General features: G+C 42.6%; 1 protein-coding gene across 1 annotated transcript in view; it reads left to right on the top strand.

Annotated features, from left to right (window-relative positions):
* Positions 1-18,083, top strand: part of LOC133500796 (adhesion G protein-coupled receptor B1-like) — a 326,242-nt gene that overhangs the window by 287,232 nt on the left and 20,927 nt on the right. Inside the window, exon 28 of the mRNA XM_061819933.1 lies at positions 272-933. Coding sequence (XP_061675917.1) covers positions 272-933 — 662 coding nt within the window. The remainder of the gene's footprint in view (positions 1-271; positions 934-18,083) is intronic.

Consider the following 18,083-nt stretch of genomic DNA (forward strand, 5'->3'; position numbering starts at 1 on the left):
TTACTAAAGACGTTCATAAGTGGAGCTACCACTATATATATATATATCTATTTTTTTTATTATTTATTTAAATTTTTTTTTTAAACAACCTCTCTACAGCCTTCAAAAACATCTTTTTGCAAAAGTTGTCTACCATTGACTACTGTCACAAAATTAATCATATCACATGTCAATGTTTAGCATTTTTGTTAAATATAGCACAACATTCTATTTTATCCAAAATTCCCCAATTATTGTAATCGTTTTCAAATCTTTTTTTCTATTCAACTAGGTACTGAGAAGAAATCCTCCGTTCAGGAAGAGGAAAAGGCCTCTTCTGGGGCTCTAACCGTTCATAGGGGATCCAACTTCAACACCATGCCACCCAGTATGGCTCGAGTCAACCCCCAGAACAGGGCAGAGTATACCAGCCACACACTGAGTCTATGCAAAGAGAAATGTACCACAAAAGGAATTAGCACTGTTTTGCCAGATGCCAAATCCATTTACATCTGTGAGAGTGAACTCTTTAAGCAGCTCGATGGTGAGTATCAACAAAGGAATGGAGAAGGAAACAGTTGTGAGGGTGCTGGCAAATTTCCAGGACTAGTCCTTTTACCAACCAACAAAACGAGCACCCTAAAGCCAGCCAAGGGCAAAGAAGAGCAGCTATCCAAGTATAACAAAAGCGATGAGCAGTTGCCTCAGACAAGGCTTGTCCAGCTGGCTAACCCCCTCAGTGGTGAAAAAGTGTTTGCATCTGAACTGAATACCATACCTGCTGACCAGGTTGTTGTGTCATGCTCAGAGATAGAATCCCCTGCGCACAACCTAAAAAACCTGCTCAGAGACTCTCAGGTGGACAGTACCACCTGCAATAGAGAAGAATTTAGAAAATCTGTTGTGATGTCCAAGAGTGAAACTGTTTCTACTCTTTCCAAGAGCTCCTTGGAGGTGAGTACACTTACTTCCATAAGCTTGTCCAAGAAATACACTGTCACTTTCATATTTTAGACTTGAAAATGTGATTTACTGTTGAAGGAAGATAATTCTATGGAGTTCAACAAAGAAAAGGAAAATTGTACCAATTGTACAATTTTCTTACATGAAATTCTGTGAATGAACAAAAGAGAAAATACAATATTGTGTGTTGAAATGGACAATAATGACTTGATTACTGTGGAAATGGGGGAATAAACTCAAGGTGCTGGCTGGGTTGCGAGGTAAACAAGTACTAGAAAAGCATCGCGAAACATCCCCATCAAAACTGCAGGGAAACCAAATAATACCAATAATTCTGTGTTGTTCAACAGATCATGAAAGGTTCCCTAAAAGAGATGCAAAGTGAACTTGCTTTAAAGGGAAAGCTAAAAAAAAATATTTGGTCACGCTGTTAATGCCTCTTTTGGAAAAATATGTTCACTTCTGCCATTTTCATTCTTTTGGAAAGTCCATCACCATCTGTCCCTCAAGTTCCTTTCATGGATGACATACTTATCCATCAATGCTTTATTGCCTCTGTTTCCTTCACCAACATGTCCATTGTAACCATCACCAATCACAACTCTCTGTCTGGAATTCTCAGAACATTTTCATCTAGTTCCTTACATAATTTCTCTTTCACCTGAAGGTCGTCTGTGGGGCTGCACAAAACACCCTCAATTTTAAGTTATCACTAATCACTCGATCTGATACTTTTTCACCTCCGAGACTAGGATTAAGCAGGACAAAAAGGAAGCAAAGACTCTAGTTCAAGTTTGACAGCTCACAGGGAGAGAGGAGAGGAAGTGTTTCGTACAATTCAACACTGCGCTCTCTGATTATCCTCTCCTCAGCACCTCTATTTATTTGGTTTAAAAATGCCCCTTATATATGTGGATATTATAAAAAGGAGAGGGGGAAGCAAAACATTGTTTGAAACAAAGTGTACTTGTTTGTTCATGTGTGTGTGTGCATATCTGTGGAAGATTTTTGAGTATGTGTGCGGTAATCATTTCTTTTACATACAACAGGTGCTTCTGGTTCTTCACAGTTGTTATGATTAGATGTTCTTGTTCTTGTGCTGTCTCATGTTAAGCACCTGCCACATTATCTAGAGCAGAGCAAAGCATTTCTTTATTAGGAGCAGATGTATTATCGTTATATTCACAATTATTCTTCCATGCCCAGCTGTTTATCCTACATTTGCTGCCACGTTATCTAGAGAAGAGCAAATCATTCTTCATTGTAGGCAGAAACAGTTTCTTAATTGGAGCTGAGCAAAGCATTTTTTTTATTGTAGGCAGGAACAGTTTCTTAATTGGAGAAGAGCAAAGCATTCTTCATTGCAGGCAGGAACAGTTTCTTAATTGGAGCAGAGCAAAACATTCTTCATTGCAGCCAGGAGCATTTTTTTAAAGATATTTACAATTATTCCTAAATTTCCCCTATCCTACATCAAACATTCAAACAAACACTCCGAGGAAAATATAGGAATATGTCAGGTTCACCAATCAGACATTCATTAAACAGGACAAAAAGGAAGCAAAGACACCAGTCCAAGTCTCGCGAGGAGAGAGGAGAGGAACTCGTACAATTCACCACTGCACTCTCTGATTATCCTCTCCTCAGTACTTCTATTTATTTAGTTTTAAGATGCCCCTTATTTACATGGATGTTACAAAAAGGAGACGGCAAGCAAAACAGTTGGAAACAAAGTGTACATGTTTGTTCATGTGCGCGTGCATGTGTGGAAGATTGCTGAATACATGTATGGTCATCATTTCTTTAACAGGTAGCTGTTCTAACAGTTCTGATGATTAGATGTTTTTGTTCTTGCTATCTCCTGCTAGGAGGCTGCCACGTTATCTAGAGCAGGGCAAAGCATTTCTTTATTGGAAGCAGATGTATGATAATTATGATCACAATTATTCCTACAACTTATCACTTGTAATCTTCTGGAACAGAGAACAGGTCTGGAAGAGAAGTCATTACGTCATTATTGTGATCAACAATATCACTGTCATTACCCAGCTGTGCCAATAGTGGATATATTTCTACCAAATTTGAATTTGTCGGGGGAATACCAATGGTTATATGTTGGTTAAGTGATGCCCTGATGCAGGGAATACAACAACATCCACACAATGTAAGAATAGCTGTAAACACAGCTATTGAAACTAGGACAGAGAACACCAAGTTTTTATATTTGCCCAACATTTTTTCCCATAACTCAGACCAGGCTGGTGTGTTCACACCACAGTGCTCCTTCATCTTGTGGTTCAGGGTGTGGAAGCCTTGATGGCCCTTGTGAGTGACCCATCAAGTGCTGTTTTATTTGGAATAAACGTACAACACTGGTCAATGAACACTGAGCAGACACCACCCTTCTCGGCCAGGAGCATGTGGTTCTGGAATGCCATGAGTGAGGCTGCAGCTTATTGTTCTCTTATGGCAATAAAGCCTGCTTCCATGTAGTTACCTAGTTTCTGTACATTGTAATCTATGTAGTTGATTCTGTCAATGTTTTTATTTGGGGTTAGCTAGAACAAGATAGATTTCCATCCCGCAGCAATCTGGTTAGCCACCTGATACTCATCTGGTACACCACGTGGAATGGCAATTGCATCAATGTATGTTGGATCTTCATCTTTCCAAGAGGACCTTCGCCTTTGGGAGAAACCGAAGGGAGATCCAAATATGGATGCGACCAATTGCATATCCTCTGCTGTAGATGGAAACACAGTCACAGATAAGAGCAGTGATACCAGTGCACAGGTTCCTGATGCATTTATCAGTGTGTCATACAACGTTTGACCAACACATAACCATCAGATGTCTCTACGTGACAAAGGCTAAAATTAATTATCAATCACAAAAATGGTTTTACACACGAATGGTGATCAATTTCCTAATTTGTTTGAAGTTCCTATCAATTTGATACATGTTAAACTTCCTGGTGAGACTTCATTAGAAACAATGTTTTTTTGGTTTTCAAAAGAAGTTAATAGACAACCCCCCCTCCCCCTTTTTTTTTCATTTGTTCATTATCAGGTTGCACTGGTATAATCTGTGGACCTGTGCAAACAGCACAATCTTTTGAACAGGTTTTTGCTGCTTGTTTTACTATAAGGACCCAATTAATATTTTGTCCAGAAATTCCTGTTGCGATTTGAAACAAATTTCCTGCATCTAATTTAGTGTTTAATTCAGCAGTCGCTCCCTTTAACCTCAAAACCGTTTCAAAGGCAGGTTAATCTAGTTTGTGACCTACACAAATCTACACAGGGAATTGAGGATTTTTGGAAGACACATCAGCCTTAGTTCAATTCACAGGTACACATATTGTAACACTTGCATCTCTCATGGCCCGATTATTGTCACAAGAGTGTGGTTTTACATTTGCGGATCTACCGTGTCATTTTAATGAACTCAAATTAAAAAATTTTCTATGTAGTTATTCAATTTATCCAACACTCAACAGCAAAATTTAACTATTTAGTCCCCATTATGGCAGCAATCTCACTGTCCTAAATACCTTGGTTGGGTTGTTTCCTTCACCGAGTTGAACCACTACCATACCACTATCCCCTGCGTAACCGAACTACAGCGACCCTGGCAGTGGGAATGAGAACAGTTATCTTCCTTGTGGCCAATAAAGACAAATTAGTTTTTAGTATTAACAATGGTTTCAAAATCAATAACCTTCTTAAAATACACATATGAACTCAAATATTACTTTTTGCTATTTTCAAAGCTGTTGGGGTTGTCAATGACTCTTGAAAGGGACCTTCCCACATGTTTTTTTTTTTCTTCATCTCTATCATTCTGTGGAAAATATTGGTAATTTGTAAGGTCTCCCAAACAGTGTTTTGAATGGAATGAGACCTCTCGTGCTTGTAATGTATGTATAGTGTGACTAAATCTATCTATTGTGTCCATGATCTGTGTTTCTTCCATGCATTTCTTCAGTGTGTTCTGAATTGTACGATTCATTCACTCACTTTGTGGATCGCAAGAACAGTGGTGTTTCAAACTGATGTGGAATATGAGTCCTATTTTGTTGACCACTTTGTTTACAAAGTGTGTTTCATTGGTATGATGTCGTTGCATAATGCTTTAGCTACTGTTAGTGAATCAAATTGTTTAGGTAGGAATATTTCTACCCATTTTGAAAGAGCATCTTTGATGACTAAAACAGTATTGTTTTCCCTCACTTTGGTTTAGTTCAATGAAATCCACGTGTATTCTCTGAAATGAATATGTAGCCTAAGGAAACTGGCCATGTTTTCGGCGCACATTCTCTTGCGGATTATGTCGAGCACAGGTCAAACAAGCCCTACGAAAATTTTTGCATACAAGTTAAAGCCATAGGTTGTGTAATGTCTTTGTACCAAGGCTACCATTTTCCCTGTTGAGACATGAGACTTCCCATGGCTCAATATTGCTGCTCACTAGAAAATATTTTTTTGTTAGGATGCGTGTTGTATCTGTGCTGACATAAATCTCATTTTGTAATGGAGCACCTTTATTTTTCCACATTTTTGGTTCTGCCGTTAAGCTTTGTTTTGCATTTTGATTAACGCATCATCTGTTAATCATCAAGTTTGTCTTCATTTGTGACATGGTCAGCCAATCCAATAAAGGTTTTGGCTGGTATTTCTTTTGCTGTTTTATCAGCAAATATATTTCTTAATGATACTTTGTCTGTATTTCATGTGTGTGCTGCACATTTACATATGGTTATTTATTTTGGTAATTTAAAGTGCCACTGTCATGAAAAGCATGATTTTTTTGTATGTTATTATTGGAAAAATCAGCAGCTGACATGGACCCATGCGTTTTTTTCACCACAAAACAGGATTTTGATGTATACAGCTTTTTGTAACTCTCAGCATGAAAATCCTCTCGAGGGATTTGTTTTCAAGAAGAACCAGGAAGTGACGTACATGGCAGGACTGCCCTCAAGTGGACTCGTTTGTTTCTATTACTTTTACCTCCGGGAAGGTAGCTCGTTGTTCCTTTGTGTTAGCCAAAATGCCTGCTCGTTGCATTGCTGGACATTGCTTGAACACTCGGGACGATAGATTTACCCTTCGTGAGTTTGCAAAAGACCCAGTTCGTCGTGAAAAATTGATTGCATGGGTGCAAAGGACAGAGCTTTGTGGGTTCCAAATGACAGGTTGGTCTGCATACAAATACTAAAAAAAAGCAAAAGTTGGGAGGGGGGGTGTAATCCATAATTCAGGGTTGCTAAATGTGTCGATGTGCGCATCGGAAGGCTTCCATGCAGCAGCCGTTGAAGGACGTCCTCTGCAGGCCTTGTGGATTGCTACCGCCCTTGTCAACAAGGCCGAGCCGGCCGCGGCCTTGTCGGCAGCGGTGGCTCCGGTGGCTCGTGTCCGCCATGGAAGTGGGCGTTTATCACCGCCGCACGGAGGTGGATAGGGCTGGGAGGTGGTTTGGTCCGTGATCTGCAAGTCATCTAAATATGGCTTGAAACAATATTGCCCCCGGGGTAGTTCTGGCAAGCCATCTCTTCCCAACAAATTTACTGGGCAATCTGGGACCATGAGCATTGTCAATTTACACGACTCTCCCAGGGGGTCTTACACCCACACAAGATTCATTTTGGCGACAACAGCAAGCCTTCCCTGTGTTGTTCTGACAAACACTTCCCTTCCTGACATGGTGCATCCTGGAATGCTCTCTCGAGATGCTGTTTTACATGCCCCTGTGTCACCCAAAATTGTCATTGACTTCCCATTAACTATCAGTTCCACCTTGGGTCTAGCCACGTCCAGTGCAAGAATTTCCTGTAAATGTAGTTCTATTTCTGCTTCTTGAGCATCAGTTGTGACATTTCGATGGGAAGGTGCCTGATGCTCTACTCATGCGGTGGTGGATATTTTATTTTTTAGGGCAGCCACGTGAAATGTGACCATTTTCTCCACAACACAAGTAAATAATTTCTTTTTGATCAAATTTTTGTCCCCTCCCCATTCCTCTTCCCCTAGCGCTTCCTCGTCTCCGGCCACAATTAATAAATGTTACGTGTAAAGCTCCAAAAATTTCTCCTTCTGTGAGAAAGGTGTCAACTTTCTTTTTCTTTTTTTGAAGCACTCTTTCTGCATGCAGTGCTTGGTTAACGTATTGTTCCAGGCTGCCACTCAGTTTGTCAACCCAATGTTTATCAATCCATTGTTTTATCCCCTGATGCTATGCCAATCTCCCTTCGTTGCTGTCGTCCATATTTATTGTACTTCCAGACCATTTAAGTGGTAAGAATTTCTCAAGTCTTCCATTTCCTGGACGAATTCTGTTACATCCACTTTATGAGATTTGATACATTCTATTGCTGTTTTCACATTCTCTTGAGTCTAAGTTTTTTTTTCTTTCTTTTTTTGTAATCATTTTTGTTTGTGTTCCTTATTTTACTCTGCAGGATAACTATATTTTTGTTTGTGTTTTGAGTTGGCCAGCAAATTAATATTATGCAATTCACAAATTTAGATGTTTTATTTTATAAGATCATTGGCTTTCTACAAACTTCTAGTCCTTAGACATTAATTTTTGTTTCAGAGATTCTGTATCAACTATTTTGCTGTTCGTTCTTCTCCTGTTGGAGTCAGTAGTTCACCTAGGGCGACTATACTGACTTCCCCCTGAACATGGTGACAATTACTTTCTATTTGAGGTCATTATTGAGCTTCAACCACACGTGGTGGAGAATTCTTACCCTCTCCATCCCCAAACAGTTGCCACTTTTAATTTCCTGTTCAACTGAGGTAGTGACCCTCCACTCACACTTTTACACTTACACACGTTTCACAGAGCTTAAGTACTTATATACAGGACACACGTTGCCCTTTTCTCTGTTTTATGACTAATTTGTCTACTCCATAGGGACTAGTATTTTTTAGGTTTGGTTCTGCTGCACTTGCCCAGACCCACATTCACTCATTCCTATTGAGTGTGTGAGTTTCCCACTCACCAGAGATGTCTTTTCTTCCTTCGGCTTCTTGTCAACCCTCAATCTCCAGACGTAAAGCCGAGGGCCTGGAAAGGGTCTCAAGTGCTGTGGCCATGGTCTTTGCCCGGATGTCTACTAAGCCCCTAGAAACCTCAGGTATCTTGAGATTCGGCCTGAAGGACCTCGTAAATATCAGGTTTAGCAATTAGAAATTCGTTAAACGGGACAAAATAGGAAGCAAAGAACCAGTTCAAATTTGACAGCTCGCGAGGAGAGAGGAAAGGAACTGTCTCGTACAATTCGCCACTGCAAGGTCTGATTATCCTCTCCTCAGCACCACTATTTATTTGGTTTCAAAATACCCTTTATTTACATGGATGTTACGAAAAAAGGAGCAAAACAAAGTGGGAAGCAAAGTGTACTTGTTTGTTCATGTGTGTGTGTGCTGTGTGTGCGTGTGAATGTGTGTTCATGTGTGTGAAAGATTGCTGAGTTCATGTGTGATCATCATTTCTGAAAGAAGACAACAGGTGCTCCAGGTTCTAACAGTTCTTATGATTAGATGTTCTTGTTCTTGTGTTATCTCCTGTTAAGCGGCTGCCACGTTATCTAGAAAAAGCATTTCTTTGTTGGAAGCAGATGTATGATAATTATATTCCCAATTATTCCTACAAAGAGCAATGCAGTTTTTGTCCTGGCAGTGGAACAGTGGACCAGCTCTACACCCTCGGCAGGATTCTTAAGGGTGCATGGGAGTTCACCCAACCAGTCTCCATGTGTTTTGTGGACTTGGGGAAGGCGTTCGACCGTGTCACTCGGGGAGTCCTGTGGGGGCGTTCTTTGGGAGTATGTGGTATCGAACCCCCTGGTAAGGGCTTCTTTGGCCCTGTACAACATAAGAATTTGGTCCGCATTGCTGGCAATAAATTAGACTAATTCCCAGTGATAATTAGGACTCCGCCGATGCTTCCCATTGTCACTGTTTTTGTTTCGGACTTTTATGGACAGAATTTCGAGGTGCAGCCGTGACGTAGAGGGTGTCCAGTTTGGTGGCCTCAGCATTGGATATTTGCCCTTTGTAGATGATTTGGTTCCATTGGCTTCATCAAGCTATGATCTCCAACGCTCAGTGGAGCAGTTTGCAGTCAAGAGTGAAGCGGATGGAATGAGACGCAGCACCTCCAAATCAAAGGTCATGGTCCTCAGTTAGAAAAGGGTGGCATGCCCTCTCCGGGTCGGGGATGAGATCTTGCCCCAAATGAAGGAGTTCAAGTATCTTGGGGTCTGTCTGAAAGGACGAGATCCTTGAGAGAAGAGAACAAAATTAGTTTCCTCGGCAGGGTGTCCGGGCTGTCGCTTAGAGATAGGGTGAGAAGCTTGGTCATTTGGGAGGGGCTCAGTGTGGAAAGGAGCCAGAGGAGATCGCTGGCGAATCTGATCCGGATGACACCCGGGCGCATCCCTGGTGAGGCGTTCCGGTCATGTCTTACTGGAAAGTGACTGCAGGGATGACTAAGGACATGCTGGAGAGACTATCTCTCGGCTGACCTGGGAACGCCTCGGGTTACTCCGGAAGAGCTGGATGAAGTGACTGGGTAAAGACATCCCTGTTAAAGCTGCTGCCCCTGCGACCCGACCCGAAGAAGTGGTAGAAGATGGATGGATGGATGGATGGATGGATGGAACATTTTCCCACTTAGCTCTCCTTTCATTCTATCAAAAACTCATTCATACATACATTTTTCTGAGCCACTGACCCTCACAACTGTCGCAGGAATGCTGGACCCTATCTCTGCAATCATTGGTTAGGAGGGGAACTGTTTGCCAGTCATTTGCCGCACACATAGAGACAACCAACAGTCCCATTCACAACCACACCCAGGTGCAATTGAGAGTCTCCAATTAATGTATGTTTTGGGATGTGGGAGGAAAATTGAGTACCCGGAGAAAACCCACACAGAAATCACATGCACACATGCAACCTCCACACAGACTGAGTCGGGATTTGAACCCCGATCCTCAGAACTGTTTACCAAATTAAATGTTCTAAACATGAGTGGATCAAAACATTAAAAAATGAAACAGTAAAAATGAGATTGTAAGTTACTACATATTGCTAAACACATTGTCAAAATCATTCATTCATTTATTCATTATCCAAGCCGCTTATCATCACAAGGGTCACGGGAGAGGTGTAGCCCATCCCAGCTCGAGGGTGGACTACACGCTGAACTGGTTGCCAGTCAGTCACAGGGCAGATATCAACACCATCACTCAGTGGAAATCGATCCACCGCTGCCTGCACCAAACTCAGGCATGAGTACTACTACACCATCAATGACCTCTGGTCAAAATCAAAACATTCAAATTATACAGTAAAAAATTATCAAAATAATGCAAGGGCAGATCAGTGGACTGCCTCACAGTTCTGAGGACCAGGGTTCAAATCAAGTCCCCACCTGTTAGAAGGTTGTACTGTATGTTCACCCTGTTCCTGCTTGGCTTTTGTCCAGGCATGCAGGTTTACTGCCACTTCCCCAAGACCTGCATTAATTGGACACTCTGAATTGGCCGAAGTTGTGTTTGTGAGTCTGATTGGTTGTTTGTTTCTATGTGCCCTGTGTTTGGCTGGCAACCACTTCAGAGTGTACCCTGCAACTTGCCTGAAGATAGCTGGGATAGGCTCCAGGACTCCTGTGACCCTTGTGAGGATAAGCAGCTCAGAAAATGGATGGAATGATCTTTGTTGTGTATTCAATTAAATATAAATTTAACATGAATTGTAAATCATTGTATTCTGTTTTTATTTGTTTAGCACAACATTCCAACTTCACTGGAATTGGGGTTGAAATGACTGTGTGGTGGTGACTGACCACTAGCCCAGGTAAATAGCATAAGCATAATGACTATGACAGGAAAAGCTGAGGAGTTGGTTGACATGATGATTAGGACAAAGGTTGACTCATTGCTATCGGACCGATTGAAAGTGGCTCGATTCAACCACTTCACCATCGAACGTCATGATCGCCCACGAGATGGTGAGGCAGCCCCGTTTTCTAATTCATAAGTTGATCCAATACCGAGTTCATCATATCATCGTACCAAAGTATTATCCTGAATCAGATGCACCTGTGTGAGTTCGTTAGCTGCATAAAGACACCTGTCCACTCTATCCAATAAGTAAGAGTCAAACTTGTAACATAGCCAAGACAAAAGAGCTGTCCAAAGACACCAGAGACAAAATTGTCCAACTCCACACGACTGGAGAGGGCTACGGAGAAATTGCCAAGCAGCTTGGTAAAAAAGGTCCACTGTTGGAGCAATCATTAGAAAATGGAAGAAGCTAAACATGACGATCAATCTCAATAGGAGTGGATTCCCATGCAAGATATCACCTCATGGGGTCTCAATGATCCTTATAAAGGTGAGGAATCAGCCCAGGACTACACGACAGGACTTGGTCAATGACCTGAAAAGAGCTGGGACCACCATTTCCAAGGTGACTGATTGTAATACACGAAGACATTATTAATCATGCATGGCTCAGAAGGATCCCCTGCTTAAACCAGCACATGTCAAGGCCCGTCTTAAGTTTGCCAATGACCATTTGGATGATACAAAGGAGTCGTGGGAGAAAGTTGTGTGGTCAGATGAGACCAAAATGGAACTTTTTGGTCATAATTCCACTCATCGTGTTTGGAAGAAGACAAATGATGAGTTCCATCCTAAGTACACCATCCTTACTGTGAAGCATGGGGATGGTAGCATCATGCTTTTGGGGTGTTTTTCTGCACATGGGACACGACGACTGCACTGTATTAAGAAGAGGATGACCATGTACTGTGAGATTTTGGAGACCAACCTCTTTCCCTCAGGCAGAGCATTGAAGATGGGTCGTGCCCGGGTCTTTCAACATGACAATAACCCAAAGCACAGCCAGGAAAACCAAGGAGTGGCTCCGTAAGAAGCATATCAAAGTTCTGGCATGGCCTAGCCAGTCTCCAGACCTAAACCCAAGAGAAACTCTTTGGAGGGAGCTTAAACTCCGTGCTTCTCAGCGACAGCCCAGAAACCTAACTGATCTAGAGAAGATCTGTGTGGAGGAGTGGGCCAAAATCCCTCCTGCAGGGTGTGCAAACCGGTGTACATCTATAGGAAATGTTTGACTTCTGTAATTGCAAACAAAGGCTGCTGTACCAAATATTGACATTAGTTTTCTCAGGTGTTCAAATACTTATTTGCAGTAGTATCACACAAAGAAATCGTGAAAAAAAAATTATACATTGTGATTTCTGGATTTTTTTTTTGAGAATATCTCTCTCACAGTGCACATGAACCTAAAATCAAAATTTCAGACCCCTCCATAATTTCCAAGTGGAGAACTTGCAATATATCAGGGTGTTCAAATACTTATTTTCTTCACTGGAGTTTTTCAGTCAGTCTTGTTACTCCCACCACAACTGATATACCATCCGAGTACAGATGATAATCATGATTTTGGCTGGCGTGGGCTGTGATAATGTCTTATACTACAATACTATACTGTACATTGGCACATGCAGTGAGTCACTTTCCATTTCATTTTGTGGTTGTTCAATCATGTCTCAAGCTCTTTACAGCAAGTGATCTCCTGTTCTTGTTGGAGGTTTGTTTGGAATATCTCAGGTTTAATTATAGAGTACGAGGTTTCTATTTTATAAGACATTCAACTGTCCTCCCAGCAATTCCTTTGTTCTTTTTTCTTCGAAATTTTCTGTCAGAGAGGGAACTAAGCACAGTCCTAGTTTCAGCAAGCCATCTCTCCCCAACAATTGTATGTGGCAAACTGGGATGGGAAGGTATTTTCTTGTTAGTGCAGTCACGTGAACTATGACCTTTTTCTCCACAAAGCAAGGAAATAATTTCATTTTGATCAGAGTCGCATTCGCTCCCTTTACTCTTCTCTTTGTCTCTTCCACGTCTGTGGCCACGATTATTAAATGTTTCGCATAAAGCTCCATAAATTTCGTATTCCTGTCAGAAACGCGTCAACTTTCTTTTTCTCACTTTGTAGAAGTCTTTCTGCAAGCAGTGCTTGGTTCACGTACTGACTCTGTTGGTGGGTAGGAAGATTCGTTAGACAAAGGTAGAGCAGAGAACCATGTGGTGGAAGCTGAGAAAGGAAGAATGTTGTGCGGCCTTTCTGAAAGAAGTGACACTGGCTCTCGATGGACAGGAGGAGCACCCGGAAGACTGAACCACTATGGCCAAGGTGATCAGAGAGAGAGGCAGAAGAGACTTGGTGGTGGAACCCCAAATTACAGTAAGTCATACGAGGAAAGAGGTTAGCGAAGAAGAAGTGGGACACTGAGAGGATGAAGAGAGGTGAAAAGAATATATTTGAGATGCAATGTAGGGCAAAGGTACTGGTGGTGAAGGCTAAACAAGAGGCATATGATGACATGCACACCAGGTTGGACACGAAAGAAAGAGAAAAGGATCTCTACAGGCTGGCCAGACAGAGGTATAGAGATGGGAAGGATGTGCAGCAGGAAAGGATGATTAAGTATAGAGATGGAAATGTGTTGACTGGTGCCAGTCTCGTGTTAAATAGATGGAAAAAATACTTTGAGGAGGTGCTGAATCAAGAAAATGAGAGAGAAGGAAGAGTAAAAGAGTCAAGTGTGAAGGTCCAGGAAGTGGTAAAAGGGTGCTGAGGATGGAGCTGCCAGCCAGAACCGCGAGAGGAAGACCAAAGAGAGGGTTGATGGATGTTGTGAGGGAAGACATTGTCAGGTTTTACGGAGCCATTTAGTCTGGGATCGCTTAGTCAGGGACATGGTCAGTGACGTATCTGGTGATAGCATCCAGTGATAGCTAGGCACACGCAACCTAGGACATTTAAAGTAAAATTTAACAAGGAAGGAAAACAAGAGGAACTTCTTGCTCACGAGGAGAACGTGGGATGAGTCCCTTTCACAATTTCCATCTGTTCTGCCCACATCTCCATGAATCCTCCTTTTTATTCCTCACCGCCGTCCACATCACAACTTAGCAAATATGACAAACAAAGCAACTGTGAAAATAGCCAATGTGAATCTTTGCTATGTCTTCATTAGCCTCTCGAGATCGTCAGTCTTTATGTTGTCTGCTGCATCCCTGCCTGGTGTTACCACGGCACTTCACTGTCTGGTGTTTACACGGCACCCAATGTAACTTGATTGCATCTCATTGTTTAAGCACATAATAGCAAACATCTCCATGGCACCCAATGGGCATCTTGATTGCATCACATTAAGTAAAGAAGCATTAAAAATAACCAATAGAGCAAATATGAGATAACTCTATATCCAATTAATCCATCAGACATGAGGACAGTTGGTGTTCGAGAGGAAGATGCAGTAGATAGACTTAGATGGAAAAAGATGAGACACTGTGGCGACCCCTAATGGGACAAGGAAAAGAAAAAGGAATGCCGGAAACACAGATGCCTCTTCCGCAGCACACTGGTGCTTCAGGAACACGAAGTGAGACGTGCGCTCATGACAATAAACATCAGGAAAGCTGCTGGCTCAGATGGAGTGACCGGGAAGGTACTGAAAATCTGTGGTAATCAGCTGAGCAGTGCTTTTACAAAAATTTACAACAGTTCCCTGTCCAATCAACCATAATAAACCATTCCCACCTGCCTGAAATCTGCAACAATAATCCCTGTCCCTAAAAAAGTCAGCCATTGACAGTCTAAATGATTATGGGCCTGTTGCACTCACATGTGTGATCATGAAATGCTTTGAGAAGCTAGTTGCCTGTCACATAAGGGGCTCACTCCCTCCCTCACTGGACCCTACCAGTTTGCCTACAAAGGACACCTGTCCACCGTGGATGCGAGCGCAATAGCTCTCTGCACTGCACTGGGTCACCTAGAACACCAAGGGAACTATGTGAGGATGCTCTTCATTGACCTTTGCCCAGCCTTTAATAACATTATCCTAGGTATTTTGCTTGACAAACTCAGGGTCCTTCTCTGACTATCTCTCGCCATCTGCTGCTGGATTAAAGACTTTCTCACAAACCATCCACAGTGTGTGAGACGTGGCCCACACCTGTCTTCCTCAATCATCCTCAGCATTGTGTCCCCTCCAGATTGTGTACTGAGCCCCCTGCGAAACTCTCTTTACACATATGACTGCAAACCAGCCCATCCCGGCAACTCCGTCATCACGTTTCCTGATGATACCACCATGATCAGGCTCATCTAAAAAAGGAGATGAATCTGCCTACAGAGATGAGATTTGAAAATTTTCAAAGTGGTGTTCGGCAAACACACTAAACACAAAAATGAAGGAAATCATCCTTGATTTTTGCAAGTGGGCCATGGACCCGGTCCCACTGTTCAACAATGGGAAGTGTGTGGAGATGCTTTTGATTTCTGGGAGTGTTTGCCATGAGCGAGGCTGCAGCACTCTGTGGCACTCATCACAGCTGTTGCGCATTCGGCATGTTAATGAACCATCTATTTATGTAGGAGTTTACGTCACGGGCATTTGCCAGTTCATTGAGTTTCCCTGTGTTACCGTGTGCAGACACTGCTTCTGCAATAAAACCCACTGGACAATATGCCTTTGTCTCAGAGTCCTGCATTTGGGTCCTTCCCCGTACCGATGGTACGTGACAGAATGAACTGGCCAGACATGGACCCAGTGGACACAAACGTGAATTGACGTTCCTGTCCTGGCATTAACCCTTCCATGGCCGCCTGATGACCGCGTCTCAGCTGCCACCTGTCCACGGCCGCCTGACGACCGTATCTTGGCGACGATCCGTCCACGACCACCTGATGTCTTGTTGGCAAAACCCCTCCACGGCTGCCTCACGTTCCTGTTTCAGCGGCTACGGCGACCGGTTCCCAGCTGCTTCATGTTCCGATTTAGGCAGCTACGGTGACCGCTTCCCAGCCCCTTCACATTCCTGTTTCAGCGACTACGCCCTGTGTGGAGTTTGCATGTTTTCGCCGTGCCTGTGTGGGTTTTCTGCGGGCACTCCGGTTTCCTCCCACATCCCCAAAACATACAACATTAATTAGACACTCGAAATTGCCCTTATGTGAATGTGAGTGTGGCTGTTTGTCTCGACGTGCCTTGTAATTGGCTGGCAACCAGTTCAGGGTGTACCTGGCCTCCTGCCCGTTGACAGATGGGATTGCCTCCAGCATTGCCGCGACCCGTGTGAAGATAAGCAGCTCAAAAAATGGATGGATGGATGGATGGATGGAAAGAATTGGAACTCCATGTCCATAAAAACCAGAGACCCTTCAAGATTTGAGGACTGCTTGCATAGAGGAATGTAAGTGACTATAGTTTAGTTTCAGGAGCCATCTTTAAGACCACTTTGCAAACAAAGGCTTTTGTACACAGTTTTAAATAAATAGCAATTGGTGTGTTCAAAACATTTTTTCCCGTGTCTTATCACATTATTACACATAACTTAATTTCTGATGTTATTTAGTGTACTTTGCAGCCCTATGCGGGCACAAACAAGTGCACTCTGTAGACGGTCCCAAGCCCAGATAAATGCTGAGGGTTGTGTCAGGTAGGGCATCCGACTTAAAAATGTTCAAATATGACCATTCACGGCAGCACGGTGGGACATAGAGCGTTCGCCTCACTGTTCTGAGAACCAGAGTTCAAATCCTGGACCCGCCTGTGTCGAGTTTGCATGGTCTCCCTGTGCCTGTGTGGGTTTTCTCTGGGCACTCCAGCTTCCTCCCACATCCCGAAAACACGCATTCATTGGAGACTCTAAATTACCCCTAGGTGTGATTGTGAGTGCCGCCACTCAACAACGAGGACAGATGTGGGTCTCCATGTGTACTGGGATTGGCTTTTAACCACTTCAGGGTGCACCCCGCCTCCTGCCCGATGACAGGTGGGATTGACTCCAGCACCCCCGCGACCATCGCGTGGATAAGTGGCTCAGAAAATGGATGGATGGAGATGACGATTCATCTAAAGAATCCCAAACCTGATCTGTCATGGTCCAGGTTATTCACATCCGCCTTGGCACTGTTAACCTGCAGGAAATTGGTGGAAATTCAGCTACAATGTGTTGAAGACAAATAAGAGTAGGAAAGCAGAATCATCAGTAGAAGAAGAGAGGAATGCACATAGCATACAAGTGAGTGTAGGGACTATGAATGCTTGACAGAAAAAGTTCAGGAGTTTGTTGAAATGATGATTAGGAGAAAGGTTGATATCTTGTGTATCCAAGAAAGGAGGTTAAAAGGCAGTAAGGCTAGAAGTTTAGGGGCAGGGATTTAAATTATTTTATCATACAGTAGATGGTCAGAGAAATTGTTTTTCAGGTCTATCAAGCCAGACCCTGATGACAAACCTTAAAGGTCTAATCCAGAGGAAATGTATTTTGTCTATTATGCAAATGTAGCTAAAATTTAATTAAAAAATATTTTAAAAAATTCTCAACACAACAGAAATGAAATAAATTAGCGCCAAAATGCACATTTTCTTTGTAATCCAAATGCCTTCAATGTCTGTTTCTAACCGAGGCTTTGTTGAAGCTGCTTCTGTGTGACGTCTTGCAAAGACAACCCTAGTACAGAAATGGCTTCCTACACAGACCACCCGAGTGGGATCTAGACAGACAGCAGTGATGAAGAAGTTTTTATTGAATGTGTAAATGCTACTGGCTTCTTGTGCGTGGATAAGAGATCACACAGGTTTCCGAAGCAATGAGTGTTTATTGAACTCCGAGGACATGGAACACAGTGAGCGGCTACACATAGACCGCCGCAGGTAAACAACTACAACATAGATAAGGGACCCAACCCATAACACCTTGGAGAGGTCTACTCGGCAGTGACAATAAACCAATAATCTCCAGAATGCTGCGTGGAAGAGATGGGAATTTAAGAGGACAAATTTTCTTATTCTTCCTATGTTCAAAAAACATCCCATGCAGGTGTAATTTAACCATATATGTTCAAACCGGAGTTGACGAATGTAAGGACAGGATTTGGCGAAACCTGACGAAGTTGACGTGGAACTTTGCACCCAAAACACAGACTAGTAGGTGAAATCTACATACACTTTGTTGACGAAATAATCTAATTCAAACACGTTCAAACGTCTGATGCTGCTTGCACACAACAGTGAGTCAT

The sequence above is a fragment of the Syngnathoides biaculeatus genome, chromosome 5 (genome assembly GCF_019802595.1).
Source record: "Syngnathoides biaculeatus isolate LvHL_M chromosome 5, ASM1980259v1, whole genome shotgun sequence".
NCBI lineage: Eukaryota > Metazoa > Chordata > Actinopteri > Syngnathiformes > Syngnathidae > Syngnathoides > Syngnathoides biaculeatus.